General features: G+C 43.3%; 1 protein-coding gene across 3 annotated transcripts in view; it reads left to right on the plus strand.

Moving 5' to 3' along the window:
- Positions 1-20466, plus strand: part of LOC147427474 (mitogen-activated protein kinase 4b-like) — a 79824-nt gene extending 59358 nt beyond the window's left edge. For all 3 annotated transcript variants that reach the window (XM_086496396.1, XM_086496394.1, XM_086496395.1), the window contains 3 exons: positions 18624-18956; positions 19054-19237; positions 20088-20466. In XM_086496396.1, the coding sequence (XP_086352522.1) occupies positions 18624-18956; positions 19054-19237; positions 20088-20263 (693 nt within the window). In that variant the 3' untranslated portion in view covers positions 20264-20466. The remainder of the gene's footprint in view (positions 1-18623; positions 18957-19053; positions 19238-20087) is intronic.
- The last annotated feature ends 1433 nt before the right edge of the window (positions 20467-21899 follow it).

Raw genomic sequence — 21899 nt, forward strand, 5'->3', positions numbered from 1 at the left:
TTTGCAGATATGCTGTAATCGCGGATGATTACTTTCTTTCAAGAAGGAGGGATGTCACAAATTCCTGACGTGTCAAGCCACTGAAGAACGAAGCCGACTTGCAGATTCCGACTGAGGGGCCTAAACCGTAAGTGAAGAAGCAGAAGCAATAGAAGAAGTTTTACCAACTTGCAAAGTCTTGCCGAGTGGCCTATTTTAAAGGAGTCTTACAAACTTATGGGACCCCGTTCGGTGGGGCCCAAGGAACCTAAAGAGATTAAAGTAAAGCAGGACCTGCTTACACACACACACACACACACATAGATGCATAAAAGATGATGTGGCAATTGTACGGATGCCCGCGATATGCGCTCATAGTGCCATGTGGCAGGGGCGCCAAGGTTTGGAGCCAATGCTTTCTAGGGTGGAACTTCGCCACTCCTCATTTCATCTATCTCTTTCACTTCAATTGTTATTTGAAGTGCTAAAAGTTTGTTCAGTCTGTTCTTTTCCGTTGGCACATGGTGCGCGTCCTGTGGGCAGAGAGGAGTGACACAGTTCCACTCCTAGAAGCATTGGCCCCAAAGTCACTTGCTTCTGGGAGTAGTGGAACTCCTCCACTCCGTGTCTTGTCTCCTATGGAGTGTTCTCTCTTTCAAATTCTAGTGTTTGCTGTTTTCGCTCAGTCGGTGATTGTTGCAATGATTTTATCGCCTTGCCTATGGCTTGCCGAATATACTTTTTCTCAAATTACCGATTTGTTTGAGATTACATATGGAGTCGCCTATGTGCCTCTTAGATTCCCACAAGAATGAACAAGAGGCTCAAGTAATAATTGACGTAGATAACATGTTATCAAGGGGTTATGTGTTCGCAAGGTGAGCTAGCGCACTGCTTGCTCTAGGAAAAGAATGACAGAAAATGCACAACACATTTTTTTTTTGGCACATTTGACACCTTGCATGGTTGAAACTGATAGTTTTTAATCATCTGGAAATGGATTACAAAACTTGCGGTTAACGACACTAAGCTATCGTAATTAATGTTGACGTGCTTGTGAGCGGAAGAGTGTTAATAAAGTTGCTAACAAAAGGGAGCACAAGAATTCTACTCCTTAATTTATGCAGTCTTTGGCTTTACCACCTTCCTTGACTCTTTGCCATTCAAGAATCCTTTCTGGCCCTCTGTAATGCCACTTCAAGCCCTTCTTAATGCCGCGAGAGAGCTCTGGCCAAGCTTGAGTATGAGGGCTCGAGGGAGAGCACGATAGAGATCCCCTTTTCTTCTCCTTCGTTACCTTCCCCAAAGATCTCCTTTCCTCCTCCCCTTCTTGCTCTTCACGAGAGAGAGAGAGAGAGAGAGAGAGAGAGAGAGAGAGAGAGAGAGAGAGAGAGAGAGATCTCCTTGGATGATAGCTCAAGAGGGAGAAGATGTCTGAAGATCCTCTTGCCTTGCCAAATCTCCCCCAACAAGCAAAAGAGAAAGATTTCCTCCTTTGCCAATCCCTTCTTCTTCTCTTTAACTCTGCTTGTTCAAGCCATTCTCCTCCCCTTTTGCCATGCAATAAAACCCATTTTTTTAGAGCTAAAAATAGTCCCCTTTAGCAACGAAGACGCGATCGTTGCAAGGCATGGGAAGAGTCTCGATGATGTGGCAAGCCGAACTTTTCACTGCACAAAAACCGGTGGGAGTAAGACCAAAAAGGGGCGCCATAGCCTGCCCGTCCTTTTTCCCTTTAAGACCGAGCGCTCTGCTCACCATGAGCTCCGCAAGCTGCATGCACCATCCCTGCTCGCTGCCCGTCAGGGGACTCTTCTTATTTCCTCCTTATTTCACATTGAATTAATTTATTACCCTGTGGGCGGCCAGGCACAATGGCTGGCCATGTCTCAAGTAATCCTTTCAAAGTGCGCCAGATTTGGCTTGCATATCGACCACAATATCGCCAAGCATAACATCTTCCTTCGATGGCCCATTAAAAAAACAATTCAAAACTTTCTTGCCACTGCCATGTTAGGTATATTTTGCAACCACAAGGCAACATCTTGAACATTGGACTCTTTAAGTACTTATTTCAATTTCTGAAGGGCACCACATTTGGTAGTGCCGAACACAACACTTAGCATTTATATTAACCAAGACATCACCAAGCATGACATATTTTCCCAATAGTGTACACCCAAGTCAATATCAAGTGCCAATAATTCATATGAGCGATGAGAATACCAAAAACCATGTATCCTGTCTGAGTTCCCCTTGTGGACGCTGACATCTACCCCCTCTGAACCTGCAGATCCTCCGTCATGTGCCAACTACAATGCAATCATAAAGCTTACCCGGTAAATACATAACCTCTATCCCAATGTATAAATGCTATCAACAATCTCTCGAACGTTGGCTTCATGTGAGCATACCCCTTCAAGATCATAGGGAAAACGCAAAAACTTCCTTGAAATGTGACATAAGCAATTGCAAAGAATCGAGTCCACTACATCAATGTATATGTAAACATAGTGCCACAAAGTATGCTCGTTATAGAACCCTCTTGTATCCCAAGGCATATACATCAACTGACCTAGAACAAGTATATCACAAATACCATCCCGAATAAAATGGCATACAAAGCAACTGCCTTAAGGCTTAAACCATAAGCATCAAAGCATCCCCCTCGATTGAATGGCATATAGAAAACCTACATAAATCATGAGCACCGTGATATCCTTCTGGATCAAAAGATAGCAGAAAATCCCCTACATCATAGGGTAACATCAGATATTGCCATATCCCTTGTCCACCTTGCTCAACTGATCGCAAATCATCCATTTCTGAATACATAAATTCCCTCTCACTAGCCTCTTCATTTTGTTCCCAAGGAACATCATAAAACGATTCCATGTTTTGTGCACAAAATCTAGTAAAGCCTCATCAAGTAGTTGCATAAGCTCAATATCAACTAGGTCTGGATATACTCTATCATTTACAATTTCTCGAAACCCTTATCATCTGTAGCAGAGAACCCTTCCAAGGCTAATAAACACAAGCTCTGTGTCTACATCCTCAAAAGAATCTGGTATCCTGTGCAACTAGCCTTCCCACATATAGCATACCTACAAGCCATATTCTCTCTAAACCGCTTTTCCATTGTCTTGCCCTCAGTCAAGTATCTCTAAACTTCTGTAGCACAAAATTTTGCATACATTTGGAAAATAGCATCTACTTCCCTATCTATATCATCACCATAATAGATCCACTCATCTATAACACCAAGAAATTGTTCATCATCCTGCACCCCCTTTGAATAGATAGCACTAAGCTTCAAGTGGTCTACAGATCACTTACTATTGATTGCGAGTCAAGATTACAAAAGATGTATGCATCAAGTAAAAAATTTAGCCCATTATAAGAAAAAGACTCTACATTTGTATGCAAAGAGTTTATTATCTAAATCAACATCAAAATCATCAGAATTAATCCTACCCTTGTCCATATGTAGTTGTATATGGTTGCAGTCATACACTTGCATGATTCTCTCTTTAGATATAACTGGCTCGTTTAACAGCAGTGCTAGGCTTCTCTCCTGCTTCTTTGTTGTATACTCGTCCCTTTGCAGAGCTTTATCAAACATATGCTATGGTACAACCAAGCCATGTAATTCCTCATGTATTTCTAGACCCTGTAAATTCTTAACTTCATTCATTGACATAGCTGGATACTTAGAATCTGAAATTCCAAGCTTCGCATAAACAGCCTTTACAACTTCTTCATCATCTTCAACCTGATATAACTTATCGTTCTCAAACTCATCTACAATAGCTTCAAGCTTAGCTCAAATTTGTTTGCAAACATTTGCATAGGTAGGCACATCATTACTTTCCAATTCATCTTCACACATACTCTGATCCCAACACTCTTGGATAATGGTTGACTTAAACTTGCTCCAGCTGTGGATGTATTGTTGCTGAAGCTCTTGAACTCGCTCAACAAAATCTGGAAGAATCACAAATCTATCAAATTTTAGAATGTATTTTACCTTTGATACTCCATGTAACTTCAATTCCTCTTCATAGAACTTGAGATATCTTGCTGGATCATAGTCATCAAAGATACTCCGCTTGTCAAAAATTGAGTGCTTCACATTTTCAAGAGCTAACTATTGCATCATCTCTTGCTTCCAGCTTTCTGTCTCATCAAACTCCCCTTTTTCCATTGTCGACTCTCATACTTAAAAAAATTTATTAGGTATGTGCCTGGCATAGAGAAGAGTTTACTATCAGTTGGCCAGCTGGATGTAAAGGGCTACTTCACTACTATTGGTGGTGGTTTTTGGAAAATACAAAAAGGTTCTATGCTGATTGTGAAGGGCAGTAAAAAGGGAACTTCATACTATTTGCATTGCAAGGCCTTACCTGACAAGTTTGTTGCTATGGCTGAAGTTCATTGTCCAATGGAACTTTGGCATAAGAGACTTGGCCATATTAGTGAGAAAGGACTACAGGTTCTCTCCTCTCTTGGGAGATTTGATGTAAAAGGTATTGGCCTTGAATTTTATAAAGATTGTATCTTTGGTAAACAAGTGAAGTTCTCTTCTGGTGTCTCTGAAAGGTTGCATGCTCTTGATTTAGTACACTCAAATGTTTGCACTATGCCTGTGAGATCACATGCGGGTGAATGTTATTTTGTATCTTTCATTCATGATTTCAGTAGAAAGATGTCACGTGACACATCCAACCCTATGTGTCCGTGGACAAGCTACAACATGACCAGGGTTCAGTTCAGTCAAGTCAGTCTAGAATAGGAAGTGATGTGGCACTTTTGTGAGTCTGTTCGCAGACCGTGTATATCCATACACTTAGATTAGATGCATATCCTCTAGTTGCACACAACATGATCATTAGATTTTCATCAGAACCCATCAGGAGCATTTTTACAATGCATAAACCTATTTTTCCTATATTTGACATTTTCCACTTATTATTTTTAAGTGACTTTTGTTGGAAAGTAGATAGGGCAATTTTGCTAAGTTTGTATATAAGCAAACTAGAGCTAGCACTTTCTGGTAGAAGAGGCAGCAGGAGCACCTTGCTCAACTGGCGACTTTTCAGCCCACAGAGGCCTAGCGTTTTGCAAGAGACTGCAACACCTAGCGTTTTTGGACCAGAGCAGCTAACGTTTTTGCTTATGCATCATCCTGGCGATAGAATCCCATGAGATAAGCCTAGCGTTTTGCATTGTAAACCATCGGCAGCAGCAGAAGACAAAGATCAGCCCTAACGTTTTTGCATTTGCAAGACAACTCAATGTTTTTGCAGATCTTCGCGACGGAATCCCCGCAAGCATCAACGTTTTCAGTTTTCAGTAGTCAGACATCGCAGATCAAGCCCCAAACCTCGTAGATCTCACCTTCCCGCAGCAATTCCTCGCCGCACAGTTAGATCCATCGAAGTTTGTAGATTCAGCCCGGAAAATGCAGATTTCAGCATCTGCATTGTCAGTGCGTCGTCGTCGCATCGTCCTCATCGACATCCTCATCGACATAGAGTCAGAATTCAGCAGATAAAAATTTGCATATTTCAGCCTTAGCTTTTTCAGTTTTCAGCCCGTCTCGTCGCCGTCCTCATGGTCATCGACATCGTCGGCAAGTCCCAGCATTGTAGAGATTTGTGCAATCATAAGTAGACCGCTCTCGCCATAGAGAGTGGGGCCTTCGGAGGAGGGTTTGACAACATTCTGGTGTCGTATTCTCTTCTCTCTATCTCTCAGTCTTAGCACCTTCATTCACAGTGTTCACCACTTTGTTTGTGTCCATTGCACTCTCTCACTAAAGGAACGGAAGACTCTCCCTTCCGTAAGTAAAAGGAATCCTTTAGCACAGTTTGGAGCACTCATCTTGAGCAAAGTTCAACATTCACTTCCCTTGCACCTTACATTGGTATCAGAGCTTTGGCAGTGTTCTGTATCACTCAAGGAAAGAACCACAAGAACCACAAGTTTTTTTTGCTTGTTGCGGTCGCACATAACTCAAGACCTCTTGGGCGTGTCGATTCCTAATCGTGTTTTTGAAGAGTGACAGGAAACCCAAGAAAGAAGGGCTTGTCCAGCCTCCCCTTGTGCCTCTTTTCACTCATTGAGAGCAGACCATGCACTTAGCGGCCGGCCAATCGACGTGAGGTCGGAAAAAGCAACCTTGGTGTGAGCGCAAGGCCGCCAAGGAGTGCGCCCGTGGAAAAGAGCAGAACTCGGGTGAAGAGAAGATCCTTCTCTAACGCAGATTGCAAGCGAAAGAAGAACCTCAAGACCCTCAAGAACCTCAAGAACCCCAGAACCTCAAGAACCCCAAGAACCAAGACCCCCAAGAACCCAAGTTCCTCGTGAACTTAAGAACCCAAGACCACAAGAACCCACGACTTTAGTAAATGGTAACGGCTTTAGTGGATGGTCATCACCCGAAGCGGAATGGATACTTCGCTTGGAGGTGATGAGCATGAGAGAGGCGAAGAAGAATTTTCCCCACCAGGACGTTTTTCCGTCCCTCCTCCTTCCCCATCTACGACAAGGATTGCACTAACACCTATGGAGGAGTTGCCACAGTTGTTTCTGGACAGGAAGATAGAACACAAAGAAAGAAGGGCAGCCATAGATCGTGACTACGAAGAAAGAGTGGCAACCATAGAGCGTAAGTACGACTTGGAAGCCAAAGTAAGAAAAGCAAAAAGAAAGGGCGACTTGGAGCGTGAGCGTGAGCAAGTGTGCTTGGCGGCCGAACAGAGCGCTCGACACATGAAAGAGATGTTGTGACTCTTTTCTCAAGTGCAGGCATAGATGCAAGAGATTCGGGAAAAGGAGACTCTCTCAGTCTCTTCTTCTCCAACTCATGACACACAGGATTTGCATGATGATAAGCATAATGAATTGCATGATAATGATGAGCATGATGATTTGTATGATAAGGACAAGCATGATAATTTGCATGATCAAGATGTGATTTCTCACAAGCATGATGATTTGTATGATCAAGACGTGATTTCTCACAAGCATGATGATTTGTATGATCAAGACATGATTGTTCACAAGGATGACGGTTTAGTTGATGCTTTTTCTAGCGAAGCTAACCTGGTTGCAGATTCGATCAATCACGAAGAATCGATCTTGGCTTTTGAGTCGAGATTCACAGCCCCCCCCCCCCCCCCCAGGCAGATTCGATGAAACACGACGAACCAATCATGGCTCTTGAGCCTAGGTCCAAAGAATCCTCACAGGAAGTATTATGTGTTCGAATGATTTGTCAGCACGCATTGTTCGAGTGTTTCGTTTGTGATTGTTTCCTGTATTTTAGTCAACATCTTTATGTGATCCCTTTTCCTAGGCATGACATATTGTACGTTCAGCACGGATGTATGCGGATTGTTCATGAAAAGCTGAAAAGTATGCATTTAAGGAAGTCACATTCCATGTCTCTCCCTGGGCACGGCACAGTTTCAGAAAGACTACAAGAAAGATTGAGCATCAAGCATGGGTATTTCTGTTGTGAATTGCCGCAGTTGATTGATTTAGATCAATAAGACAAGATTCGATCCCCTTGTTTGTGTGTGTGTGGTGAACGGTTTGGTACTCCATCTCTTTGTTCATCTACATTGCATGCACAGTCTTTTCGGAAGTCGAGATTTTTTCTATTCACTTTACATGGAATAGGTATGTTCATATTTTTGTGTTGAAAGTGGTTTCAGGAGTTTTCAGCCTTGGAGATCCTTGAAGAAGATGGATCTACCTTCATAGACAAAGTTGAAGCATGGAAGGAGCTACATAGGATTTTGTGTCGCTTTCGGCGTGGCCCAAAGAAGCAAGCGTTGCAGACCTTTATGAAGTTCAAGTATCGCACGACTCACACATCAGAGTGGGCCGGCGAAAAGTCCTTTCCAGGATTCCGGATGTTATTGGCGATCTCCCTCGACGCCATACAGTTCGGTACAAGTACCTCACTTTGAAGAGGAGGAGATGTCACGTGACACATCCAACCCTATGTGTCCGTGGACAAGCTACAACATGACCAGGGTTCAGTTCAGTCAAGTCAGTCTAGAATAAGAAGTGATCTGGCACTTTTGTGAGAGTGTTCGCAGACCATGCATATCCAGACACTTAGATCAGATGCATATCCTCTGGTTGCACACAACATGATCATCAGATTTCCATTAGAACCCATTAGGAGCACTTTTACAGTGCATAGACCTATTTTTCCCATTTTGGACATTTTTCAATTATTATTTTGAAGTGACTTTTGTTGGAAAGTAGGTAGGGCAATTTTGCTAAGTTTGTGTATAAGCAAACCAGAGCTAGCTCTTTCTGGCAGAAGAGGCAGCAGGAGCACCTTGCTCAACAAGCAACTTCTGAGCAGAACCCCACAGAGGCCTAGCGTTTTGCAAGAGACTGCAACACCTAGCGTTTTTGGACTAGAGCAGCTAATTTTTTTGCTTATGTATCATCCTGGCGACAGAACCCCATCAAATCAGCCTAGCGTTTTGCATTGCAAACCACCGGCAGCAGCAGAAGACAAAGATCAGCCCTAGCGTTTTTGCATCTGCAAGACAACTCAGCATTTTTGCAGATCTCCGTGACGGAATCCCCACAACCACGAGCGTTTTCAGTTTTCAGCAGTCAGACATCGCAGATCAAGCCCCAAACCTCGTAGATCTCACCTTCCCGCAGCAGTTCCTCGCCGCACGGTCAGATCCATCGAAGCTTGCAGATTCAGCGCGGAAAATGCAGATTTCAGCATCTGCGTTTTCAGCACGTCGTCGTCGCATCGATATCGTCATCGACATAGGGTCAGAATTCAGCAGATAAAGATTTGCAGATTTCAGCCTTAGCATTTTTCAGTTTTCAGCCCGTCTCGTCGTCGTCCTCATCATCGTCGACATCGTCGGCAAGTCCAAGCATTGTAGAGATTTGTGCAATCATAAGTAGACGTCTCTTGCCATAGAGAGTGGGGCCTTCGGAGAAGGATTTGACAACATTTTGGTGTCATATTCTCTTCTCTCTCTATCTCTCAGTCTCAGCAGCTTCATTCACAGTGTTCACCACTTTGTTTGTGTCCAGTGCACTCTCTCACTAAAGGAACGAAAGGCTCTCCCTTCCGTAAGTAAAAGGAATCCTTGAGCACAGTTCGGAGCACTCATCTTGAGCAAAGTTCAACATTCACTTCCGCTGCACCTTACAAAAGACTTCGGTGTATGTACTTAAAAACAAGAGTGATGTTCTTGATTCTTTTGAAAGATTTCATGCTTTTTTGACCACATAGAAGGGTCTTAAGTTTAAGGAAATAAGAACATATAATGGGGGAGAGTGTGTATCACATGAGTTTAATGTTTTTTGTGAGATGCATAGTATTAATAGAGAGTTAACAACCCCTTATAATTCATCATCTAATGGCGTGGTTGAGAGGTCTAATCGCACAATTTGTGAGTGGATCAGTGTGACATAAAAACGCGTTTCGGCCCTCCAAAACGGCTAAACGTTTCGGCAAAACGGGCGAAACGAGACGATGTTTTTTTTATTCTCCCCTTTTGACCTACTGACCCAAACGGGTGTTTTAGGATTTTTAAACCCATTACAAAGCCTTATGAGGAGGACTCTAGCTAGTTTCTTATTGATATTTGGGCAGTTTATGTAGTATGGCCAAAACTAAGCTCATGTATTATTGGTCTTTTGGTAAGGACTCAAGATTCAAATCATGTATTAGGAACTGTTGGTGTGATTTGAGTCATGATTCTTAGACATTGTTATTTGTTTTGCCGTTGTAATTTATCATGGTTTTGGCTTGGCTAGGTATTTCAATTTTAGCTCTTACCTTGTTCAGCTATGAATTTTTTTTGCTTGTTACGGTCGCACGTAACCCAAGTCCTCTTGGGCGTGTCGATTCCTAATCGTGTTTTTGAAGAGTGACACGAAACCCAAAAAGAAGGGCTTGTCCAGCCTCCCCTTGTTTCTCTTTTCACTCATTGAGAGCGGATCGTGCACTTAGCGGCCGACCAATCAACGTGAGGTGGGAAAAAGCAACCTTGGTGTGAGCGCAAGGCTGCCAAGTGATGCGCCCGCAGGAAAGAGAAGAGCTCTGGTAAGAGAAGATCCTTCTGTAACGCAGATTGCAAGCTAAAGAAGAACCTCAAGAACCCAAGAACCCAAGAACCACAAGAACCCAAGTTCCTCGTGAACTTAAGAACCCAAGACTTGAGTGTATGGTCATTACCCGAAGCGAAATGGATTCTTTGCATGGAGGTGATGAGCATGGAAGTGGCGAAGAAGAATTATCCCCACTAGGAGGTCCCCCTCCCCATCTACGCCAAGGATTGTACCAAATCTTATGGAGACTTTGGTCAAGACGACGATGGACATGATGTTACAACACGAAGCGTGGCATCTAGCCAAATTGGATCATGAGCGCGAAGAAAGACGGTTAGAGCACGAAGCACAGAGAGACCAACACATGCAAGAGTTGGTCCCACTACTTTCTAAAAAGAATCATGAGAAGGAGACTCTCTCAGTCTTTTCTTCTCCAAAGCACGACACACATGATTTGCATGATCAAGATGTGATTATTCACAAGCATGATGATTTTCATGATGAAGATGTGATTATTCACAAGCATGATAAATTACAGGATAAAGATGTGCTTGTTCACAAGGATGATGTTTTAGTTGATACTTCGTCTAGTGAAGCTAACCTCATTGCAAACTCGATCACTCACGAAGAACCGATCTTGGCTCTCGAGTCGAGGTCCCAAGAACCCCCACAGGAAGTATTGTGTATACGCATGATTAGTCAATACGCATTGTTCGAGTGTTTCATTCATAACAGTTTCCTGTATTTTAGTCACCGTCTTTACGTGATCCCTTTTCATAGGCATGACATATTGTACGCTGAACACGATTCACTCATGAATGAATGCCGATTACTCATGACAAGATGAAATGTTTGTATTCAAGGAATTCGCATCCATGTCTCTTCCTTGGCATGACACAATATGCGAAAGAGCACAAGAAGGATTGAGCATCACGCATCGGTATTTCCATTGTGATTTGCCACAGTTGATTGATTTAGATCAGAAAGTCGAGATTCGACTCCATTGTTTGCATGTGTTTGATGAACGGTTTGGCACTCCGTCTATATGTTCATCTACATTACATGCACAGTCTTTAAAGAAGACTAGAATTTTTCCAATCACTTTACATGGAATGGGTATGTTCATGTTTTTGTGTTGGAAGTGGTTTTAGAAATTTTCAACCTCGGAGATTCTTGAAGAAGGTAGACGCATGTCACGTGACACATCCAACCCTACGTGTGCGTGGACAAGCTACAACATGACGAGGGTTCAGTTCAATCAAGTCAGTCTAGAATAGGAGTGATCTGGCACTTTTGTGAGGCTATTCGCAGACCGTGCATGTCCAAACACTTAGAATAGATGCATATCCTCTGGTTGTACACAGCATGACCATCAGATTCCAGCCAGATCCCATCAGTAGCATTTTTCCAGTGCATTAAACCTATTTTTCCTATTTTTGACATTTTTCACTTATTATTTTTAAGTGACTTTTGTTGGGAACTAGGTAGGGCAATTTTGCTAAGTTTGTATATATAGAAACCTAGCGCTAGCACTTTTTGGGAGAAGAGGCAGCAGGAGCACTCGCTCAACAGGCACCTTCTCAGCAGGACCCCCAACAGCATGGCCTAGCGTTTTTGCAACTCAGCATCAAGCTAGCGTTTTTGCAAGGACAGATCAGCCTTGGCGATTTTGCATTGCCAAGGAGCTTCGGCATTGGTAGACACAGTAGAACCACTTCACAAGAGCTGATCTGCCCTAGCATTAGTGGATTTTACCCCAACAACAGAATTCAGCCCTAGCGTTTTTGGAGCAACAGGTGACCTAGCGTTTTGCAGTTCCTTCGCGATGGAATACACAGTAGCACCAGCGTTTTCAGTTTTCAGCATTCAGTATGCGCAATAGAACCCCCGAACCTCGCAGATCTCACCTTCCCACAGCAGATCCTCGCCGCATGGTCAGATCCCGCGAAGTTTGCAGTTTCAGCCCGGAAAACACAGATTTCAGCATCTGCGTTTTCAGCGCATCATCGTTGTCCCGTCGTCATCGATATCCTCACCGACATAGAGTCAGAATTCAGCAGATAAAGATTTGCAGATTTCAGCCCTTAGCAGTTTCAGATTTCAGCCCGTCTCCTCGTCGTCCTCATCGTCGTCGACATCGTCGGCAACTCCAAGTATTGTAGAGATTTGTGCAATCATAAGTAGACCGCTCTCGCCATAGAGAGTGGGGCCCTTGAAGGAGGGTTTGACAACTTCCCGGTGTCGTATTCTCTTCTCTCTCTATCTCTCAGTCTCATGCACCTTCATTCACAATGTTCACCACTTTGTTTGTGTCCATTGCACTCTCTCACTAAAGGAACGGAAGGCTCTCCCTTCCGTAAGTAAAAGGAACCCTTGAGCACAGTTCGGAGCACTCATCTTGAGCAAAGTTCAACATTCACTTCCGCTGCACCTTACATTGGTATCAGAGCTTTGGCAGTGTTCTGTATCACTCAAGGAAAGAACCAGAGAATTTTTTTTTGCTTGTTGCGGTCGCACGTAACCCAAGACCTCTTGGGCGTGTCGATTCCTAACCGTGTTGTTGAAGAGTGACATGAAACCCAAGCAAGAAGGGCTTGTCCAGCCTCCCCTTGTGTCTCTTTTCACTCATTGAGAGCGGACCGTACACTTAGCGGCCGGCCAATCGATGTTAGGTGGGAAAAAGCAACCTTGGTGTGAGCGCAAGGTCGCCAAGGGATGCGCCCCCGGTAAAGAGAAGAACTTGGGTGAAGAGAAGATCCTTCTCTAACACAGATTGCAAGCGAAAGAAGAAACTCAAGAAACTCAAGAACCTCAAGAACCTGAAGAATCCTAAGACCCTCAAGAACCTCAAGACCCTCGAGACCCTCAAGAACCTCAAGAACTCAAGCACCGCAAGAACCCAAGACCCCCAAGAACCCAAGTTCCTCGTGAACTTAAGAACCCAAGACCACAAGAAACCACAAGAACCCACGACTTCAGTGGATGGTCATCACTCGAAGCGGAATGGATACTTCGCTTGGAGGTGATGAGCATGAGAGAGGCGAAGAAGAATTTTCCCAGCAAGAGGTTTTTCTGACCCTCCCCCTTCCCCATCTACGCAAAGGATTGCACTAACTCCTATGGAGGCTTTCGACAAGATGGTGATGGACATAAAGTTAGAATGCGAAGCACGAAAGGCAGAACACAAAGAAAGAATGGCAGCCATAGAGCGTGAGCACGAGCAAGCGCGCTTGGAAGCCGAAGGAAGAAAAGCAGAATTTGGTCGAGAGACCAAAGCAAGAAAGGCAATGAACGACCGACACATGAAACAAATGTTGCGACTCTTTTCTCAAGTGCAGACACAGATGCAAGAGATTCGGGAAAAGGAGACTCTCTTAGTCTCTTCTTCTCCAAAGCATGACACAGAGGATTTGCATCATGATAAGCATGATGGTTTGAATGATAATGACAAGCATGAAGAATTGCATGACAATGACGAGCATGATGATTTGCATGATGATCAAGATGTGATTTCTCACAAGCATGATGATTTACATGACGATGATGTGATTGTTCACCAAGATGATGGTTTAGTTGATGCTTTTTCTAGCCAAGCTAACCTCGTTGCAGCTTCGATCAATCACGAAGAATCGATCTTGGCTCTCGAGTCGAGGTCCACAGAACCCCCACAGGAAAGATTCGATCAAACACGAAGAACCGATCTTGGCTCTCGAGCCTAGGTCCAAAGAACCCTCATAGGAAGTATTATGTGTTCTCATGATTAGTCAACAGGCATTGCTCGAGTGTTTCATTCGTGATCGTTTCTTGTATTTTAGTTAGCGTCTTTATGTGATCCCTTTTCCTAGGCATGACATATTGTACGTTGAGCACGTTTCATTCATGAATGAGCATGTATGTATACGTATTTCTCATGAAAAGCTGAAATGTTTGCATTCAAGGAAGTCACATTGCATGTTTCTTCCTTGGTGCGACACAATCGTAGAAAGAGCACAAGCAAGTATGAGCACCAAGCATGGGCATTTCTGTTGTGAATTGCCACAATTGATTGATTTAGATCAGAAACACAAGATTCGATCTCATTGTTTGCGTATGTGTGGTGAACGGGTTGGCACTCCGTCTAATTGTTCATCTACATTGCATGCACAGTCTTTTAGAAAGACAAGATTTTTTCCAGTCACTTTACATGGAATAGGTATGTTCATGTTTTTGTGTTGGAAGTGGTCTCAAGAATTTTCATCCTCGGAGATTCTTGAAGAAGGTGGACCTACGTCCATAGACAAAGTTGAAGCATTGAAGGAGCCACAAATGACTTTGTGTCGCTTTCGGCGCGGCCCAAAGAAGCAAGCATTGCAGATCTTTATGAAGTTCAATTACCGCACGACCCACACATCAGAGTGGGCCGGCGAAGAGTCCCTTCCAGGATTCCGGATGCTATTGGCGATCTCCCTCGACGCCATATAGTTCGGTACCAGTACCTCACTTTGAAAAGGAGGGGATGTCACGTGACAATCCAACCCTATGTGTTCGTGGACAAGCTACAGCATGACGAGGGTTCAGTTCAATCAAGTTAGTCTAGAATAGGAAGTGATCTGGCACTTTTGTGAGTCTGTTTGCAGACTCGCATGTCCAGACACTTAGAATAGATGCATATCCTCTGGTTGCACACAGCATGACCATCAAATTCCAGTCAGATCCCATCAGTAGCATTTTTCGAACCTATTTTTCCTATTTTTGACATTTTTCACTTATTATTTGTAAGTGACTTTTGTTGGGAACTAGGTAGGGTAATTTTGCTAAGTTTGTATATATAGAAACCTAGCGCTAGCACTTTCTGGGAGAAGAGGCAGCAGGAGCACTCGCTCAACAGACACCTTCTCAGCAGGACCCCCAACAGCATGGCCTAGCGTTTTTGCAACTCAGCATCAAGCTAGCGTTTTTGCAAGGATAGATCAGCCTTGGTGATTTTGCATTGCAGAGGAGCTTCGGCATTGGTAGACACAGTAGAACCACTTCACGACAGCAGATCAGCCCTAGCGTTAGTAGATTTTTCCCCAGCAGTAGAATTCAGCCCTAGCCTTTTTGGAGCAGTAGACGACCTAGCGTTTTGCAGTTCATTCGCGACGGAATCCACAGTAGCACCATCGTTTTCAGTTTTCGGCATTCAGTACCTGCAGTAGAATCTCGGAACCTGGCAGATCTCACCTTCCCGCAGCAGATCCTCGCCACACGGTCAGTTCCCGCAAAGTTTGCAGTTTCATCCCGGAAAACGCAGATTCCAGCATCTGCGTTTTCAGCGCGTCATCATCGTACCGATGTCATCGACACCATCACCGACATAGAGTCAGAATTCAGCAGATAAAGATTTGCAGATTTCAGCCCGTCTTGTCATCCTCCTCATCGTCGGCAAGTCCAAGCATTGTAGAGATTTGTGCAATCATAAGTAGACCGCTCTCGCCTTAGAGAGTGGGGCCCTTGAAGGAGGGTTTGACAACTTCCCGGTGTCGTATTCTCTTCTCTCTCTATCTCTCAGTCTCATGCACCTTCATTCACAGTGTTCACCACTTTGTTTGTGTCCATTGCACTCTCTCACTAAAGGAACGGAAGGCTCTCCCTTTCGTAAGTAAAAGGAACCCTTGAGCACAGTTCGGAGCACTCATCTTGAGCGAAGTTCAACATTCACTTCCGCTGCACCTTACATTGGTATCAGAGCTTTGGCAGTGTTCTGTATCACTCAAGGAAAGAACCAGAGAAAGTTTTTTTGCTTGTTGCGGTCGCACGTAACCCAAGACCTCTTGTGCGTGTCGATTCCTAACCGTGTTGTTGAAGAGTGACAGAAAACCCAAGAAAGAAGGGCTTGTCCAGCCTCCCCTTGTGTCTCTTTTCACTCATTGAGAGCGGACCGTGCACTTAGCGGCCGGCCAATCGACGAGAGGTGGGAAAAAGCAACCTTGGTGTGAGCGCAAGGCCGCCAAGGAGTGCGCCGCGGGAAAGAGAAGAACTCGGGTGAAGAGAAGATCTTTCTCTAACATAGATTGCAAGCGAAAGAAGAAAACTCAAGAAACTCAAGAACCTCAAGAACGTCAAGAACTTCAAGACCCTCGAGACCCTCAAGAACCTCAAGAACTCAAGCACTGCAAGAACCCAAGACCCCCAAGAACCCAAGTTCCTTGTGAACTTAAGAACCCAAGACCACAAGAACCCACGACTTAAGTGGATGGTCATCACTCGAAGCGGAATGGATACTTCGCTTGGAGGTGATGGGCATGAGAGAGGCGAAGAAGAATTTTCCCCACCAGGAGGTTTTTCTGACCCTCCCCCTTCCCCATCTACGCATAGGATTGCACTAACTCCTATGGAGGCTTTCGACAAGACGGTGATGGACATGAAGTTAGAACGCGAAGCACGAAAAGCAAAAAGACATTGTACGCTGAACATGATTCACTCATTCATAGACATCTGCGTTTTCAGCGCATCATCGTCGCACCATCGTCACCGACATAGAGTCAGAATTCAGCAGATACAAGATTTGCAGATTTCAGCCCGTAGCGTTTTCAGATTTTAGCCCGTCTCCTCGTCGTCCTCATCGTCGTTGACATCGTCTGCAAGTCCATTGCATTGTAGTGCAATTAATAGTAGACCGCTCTCGCCATAGAGAGTGGGGCCTTCGGAGGAGGGTTTGACAACATTCTGGTGTCGTATTCTTCTCTCTCTATCTCTCAGTCTCAGTACCTTCATTCACAGTGTTTACCACCTTGTTTGTGATCATTTGCACTCTCTCACTAAAGGAACGGAAGGCTCTCCCTTCCATAATTGAAAGGAACCCTTGAGCACAGTTCGGAGCACTCATCTTGAGTAAAATTCATCATTCACATCTGCTACATATATCAGTGCATAGTGTATTACAAGATACGCGGTCGCTTCCACTGTCTATTCAGAGAGGGCTTTGGACCATTCTCCAAAGTCATGAGCTATCAGTACCATTAGATAGGGTCTTGACAATGCCACTTAGAAGAGGTACATAGATTTCCTCATAAGGAGTAATCACAAGTCAAGGTACAGTGACAAAGAGAGAATCAAAGCCAAGCATAGCTAAATGTTAGCAGGCTGAAGTAGCTACTAGCAGAAGTAGAATGACAGAAGAGTGTGTTTCTCAGCCAGAGATGTCTTGGACTATATCTACTTGAGTTACACATACACAGAGATAGTTTACTGAGGAGATCTGGAGCGAGACAATCCTAGAGAGAGTACGGATTTCTTCTCACTAGACACTGGGCAGATAGAGGAGCAGCCATCACTGCAAAGCTCAGCTCATACTCACACATGCGGTACTGTCATTGACCGAGCATTGGAGCTTGGGAGATCAAGACACCCCACGACTGAGGAGAGGAGCTTCATAGCATCGATGGAAACTACAACAAAAGATTCGAGCCAAATTTCGAGATCCAGAGTGCAAATGAGGATGGATTCATCACCCATTATATCACCCTCTTGTATTGGGCACCCATTGTATCAGTTGTCACACATACCCCACACAGTTCCAGCTAGTAACACTTCTAGATTCATTTTCGTATCTCTTTTTTTGTACACAGACATGGTATTAGATTCACAAGTTTGTAACAAATTGGTCTCATAGGTCATTTTGGCCTTTTGAAGACATTAATATATCATTTCATCTCTCTCTCTCTCTCTCTCTCTCTCTCTCTCTCTCTCTCTCTCTCTCTCTCTCTCTCTCTCATGAACATTCTTAAATCAAAATCAATAAGGATTTTGTAATTTGTGTGAAGCCAGATCTTGTCATTCCCGTCAGCCACCGTGTCTGACACGAAGTGTCTTGGGCTGCGACCTGTATGTGCAGTTCTCCTTCTTTGCTACTCTGAAGCCAGGTAGTTGCTTCATAGAAACTTGATCTGCATTGGGGGAAGATTTGATCACGTTGTTTTGATGTGCTGTTAGTTCAAGATATGAATAAAATTCCTACCAACTTGCGCAAATGTTGAAGTAAACGCTTCTAGACATGGTTGTATCCATTCACGTACCTAACCCCTTGTTTCCATACCGTACGTACCAGACATATTCTACCATTTTTTCATAGCCATTTTCTGAAATTTAAAAAGTTGTGGTGGTAGAGCCATACTTTACGCTTTCAAGCTCTTTCTTACAGTTTAATAGCATCATGTTAGGCTCACTTGAAATATCTTTTTCATGTATGTGTTTCTCTGAACTTTCATCTCTGATCAACAATGCTGAAGATAAGATAAGTTACTTTATTTTTTTGAAAATCGTGTGCCGTACCCCAAGTTGACGGACAATACATGTATCATATCTGTACCTATCGTTACCCCAAGTAGACGAACGATACACGTATCATACCTGTACCTAACGTGTGGTACGTAACATACTTAGCTACCTTGCTTCTAGATGTCATTGTTGTCAATATGCTGTCTTCATCTGCATCTGGGGCAAAGTCTAGAATAGGGTTTGTTTTGTCGTTGATGGTGTCAATAATATGTATTTTGTTGCGATATGGGCAGTATTTCCTGTACCAATTGTTACGAGGTTTGAAATACATCCACTCAGCCAATGTGCTCCACCGAGACTTGAAGCCCAGCAATTTGCTACTCAATGCAAACTGCGATTTGAAGATTTGTGATTTTGGGCTTGCTCGCACAACAGCAGAGTCTGACTTCATGACGGAATATGTGGTAACACGCTGGTACCGAGCACCAGAGCTATTACTCAATTGCTCCGAATATACTGCTGCAATTGATATTTGGTCAGTGGGCTGCATCTTCATGGAGATTTTGAACAGAGAGCCTCTTTTTCCTGGGAGAGATTATGTGCAACAATTAAGACTCATTACAGAGGTATACCATTGGTTGTAAATATAGTTTGCCCTTTTTTTCTTTTGGCTCAACTTGGTTTTTCTAACAGAATTTTGTGTGTCCATACATTATCTAACAGTTGATAGGTTCTCCAAACGACGAGGATTTAGGATTTTTAAGGAATGTCAACACTCAGAGGTATATCAGACAGCTACCAAGATTTGAACGGCAACCACTCGCACAGAAATACCCACGCATTAATGCAGAAGCTATCGATCTTGTGGACAAGATGCTTGTTTTCGATCCAGCAAAACGCATTACTGGTCAGTGCCTTTCTGATGTGTGAATGTAGAGGTGTTCCAATGTGCTATTTCTCAAGTCACTTGGCACTCGTACTTACTTAAGAAGTACTCCAGCATTTATTTTGATGTCCAATTTCTTAAGTTTGTTAAGATGAGAAGGTTATGGTAAGGAAATTTAAATGGAGAGAATCTGTGAGGGGCATTCTTTCTGCTAATTTTAGTAAGAGAAAATTACCAAAATAGTGGAAATTCCCAAAATACCCCTAGTTGATTAGTACCTACTTCTACACCCAGTATTGGGCACTGACAATGTAGTGGGGATGTCACAATATTTAGTCAATACTACCTATGATGGAGCTGATGGCTATATTGACTTGTGCATGACTACCATGAGTCTATACCTTGCACTTTCCTTTAAAGGTGAATTTGGACATATCCTGGGTTCATCTAGGTATATATTGATCTCGCAAACATCTCGAAAGACATTTTTCTTTGCAACTCTTCATAAAAAGAATGGTTCTCTTTCAATAGAAGATGAGAGAGCTAGGACTTCAATTAGTATTGTGGGCTCTCAAGATGACATGGTTCGTTATTCGCAGACACTAGTGCCGTTATTTGTGATTTAGTGGCAAAGATTTTTGTCTAGGACAATTAAAGAGAGATCTCTTTTGTCAAAAAGAATAAACTATGAAAAAATTGGAGCAAATCTGTCCAAAATTGATAGAGGGGTAATTGGGAATTCTAAACATTTGAGGGATATTATGCGAGTTTTTGCAAATTTCAAGAGGAAATTCCTGTTCTGAAATGGCATGATTTGACGGGTATGTTCTGAGCGAAGTAGTGACACCAATGTTGTGTGCCCTTGAACCAGTTGAAGCGGCCTTGAGTCATCCTTACTTGGCAAGCCTCCATGACATCAATGATGAACCATCTTGTAACGAGCCGTTCAACTTCGACTTTGAACAACACTCTTTTACTGAGGAACATATTAAGGAGCTGATTTGGTTGGAGGCACTCAGCTTCAATCCAGATGACATGATCGATTGACACACATAAATTATGGGTGGTGCCATCATCACATACTGTTATTTTCATATCTTTGAGCTTCAATTGACAAGGATCACAAATAATGCCTGTAAATTAATTGGGAGATGGTCTCTATGATTCTCCCATGTTTCTGAATAGACATTTTATATAATTCCTTCATGCTCAGGTTTAAAAGACATAATCGCACAGCTAATGTTCCTCGACGTGGCACTGGATTTAGGAATGGGGATATGAAGTTAGCTAGGGTAAATCATGTGTACAAAGCTAACTACGATGCGTACATGAGGATATGTTACTTATCCCATTCAAATGGATCTCTCTCTCGCTCTCTCAGCATGGTTGTTGATGGTGGCCAAGTCTCAATAATGTGGCCAAGAATCGCTGTGATGATTAGGGGATGAATGTGAAGAGGCCATGCCATTGGATTAGGTCCTGCATACAGATGGTTTGAAACCAACTTTTGCAATATGTTCCAAAATTAGGGAGTAGTTTTGGTATTAAAAAAGTGAGGCCATGTCAAGAAGGTGATTCCGAAGCTATATAGAGCAGGGACATAGGAGGTTTATGTGCATGTGGCTCTTTGGAGGTGATTTGGTAAGCTCTCTGTGTGTGTGTGTGTGTGTGTGTGTGTGTGTGTGTGTGTGTGTGTGAGAGAGAGAGAGAGAGAGAGAGAGAGAGAGCAAAAGGGGTAATTGGCAAACAAAATTAACCAGCTATAGATCACATGCAAGTGCGTAACCATTTGCGAGAATTGATAACAATTGTATAATTTAGTTGCATGCAATAATCAAGAGAGGACTTGAAACATGATGATAGATTTGAGGAACCTAGTCCCCCTCCCCGCTAGGGACGGGATCTCTCATCCGGCTTAAAAAACTCTCAAACTTGGGTGGGGGGGGGGGGGGGGGGGGGGGGGGGGGGGGGAGGAGGAGGAAATAGAAGGAATCTCCATTAATCAGATAAGTCATGTTGATTAAGTGATTCTAGCTCTTAGATGGCTCTTTTGCGTAACCGTTGGTGAGATTGATAATTGTATAATTTAGTGTGCATGCAATAATCAAGAGAGGACTTGAAACATGATAGATAGATAGATTTGAGGAACCTCGTCCCCCTCCCCGCTAGGGACGGGATCTCTCATCCGGTATCAGAGCTTGGTTTGACTAAATGAGGGTTCCAAACTCTCAAACTAGGGGGAAAAAAACAGAAATAGAAGGAATCTCCATTAATCTGATAAGTCATGTTGATTAAGTGATTCTAGCTCTTACATGGCTCTTTTGCATTGGGAGTGCTTACAACTTCTCAATCTATCACACCAAGTCGCTGAGTTTTTTAATGATCGATGGCCTATTCGTTTTCCATTCTCAAAGGCTTTTGGCTACATGAGCCTTAAGCCCTCTATAAATAATAAGGGAGCATGCATTGTGAAATTTACATGGTCATGGTCATAGCTCTCTAGAGGGGCAGAAAAGTTTGCTTCAAAAAGTAGGGCACAAATTACAGATTGAAAAATCTCATTCATGAATGTATTTGTTTCATCGTATTTGATAAGGATCCTTTTTTTTCAAAATAAGCTTCTTTTTGCGACATTTCGAACCCACAATAAGCAAGGAATTATAATAGAATTAACGCCCATCTG

The sequence above is a fragment of the Adiantum capillus-veneris genome, chromosome 23 (genome assembly GCF_014529385.1).
Source record: "Adiantum capillus-veneris isolate H3 chromosome 23, ASM1452938v2, whole genome shotgun sequence".
Taxonomy (NCBI): Eukaryota; Viridiplantae; Streptophyta; class Polypodiopsida; order Polypodiales; family Pteridaceae; genus Adiantum; species Adiantum capillus-veneris.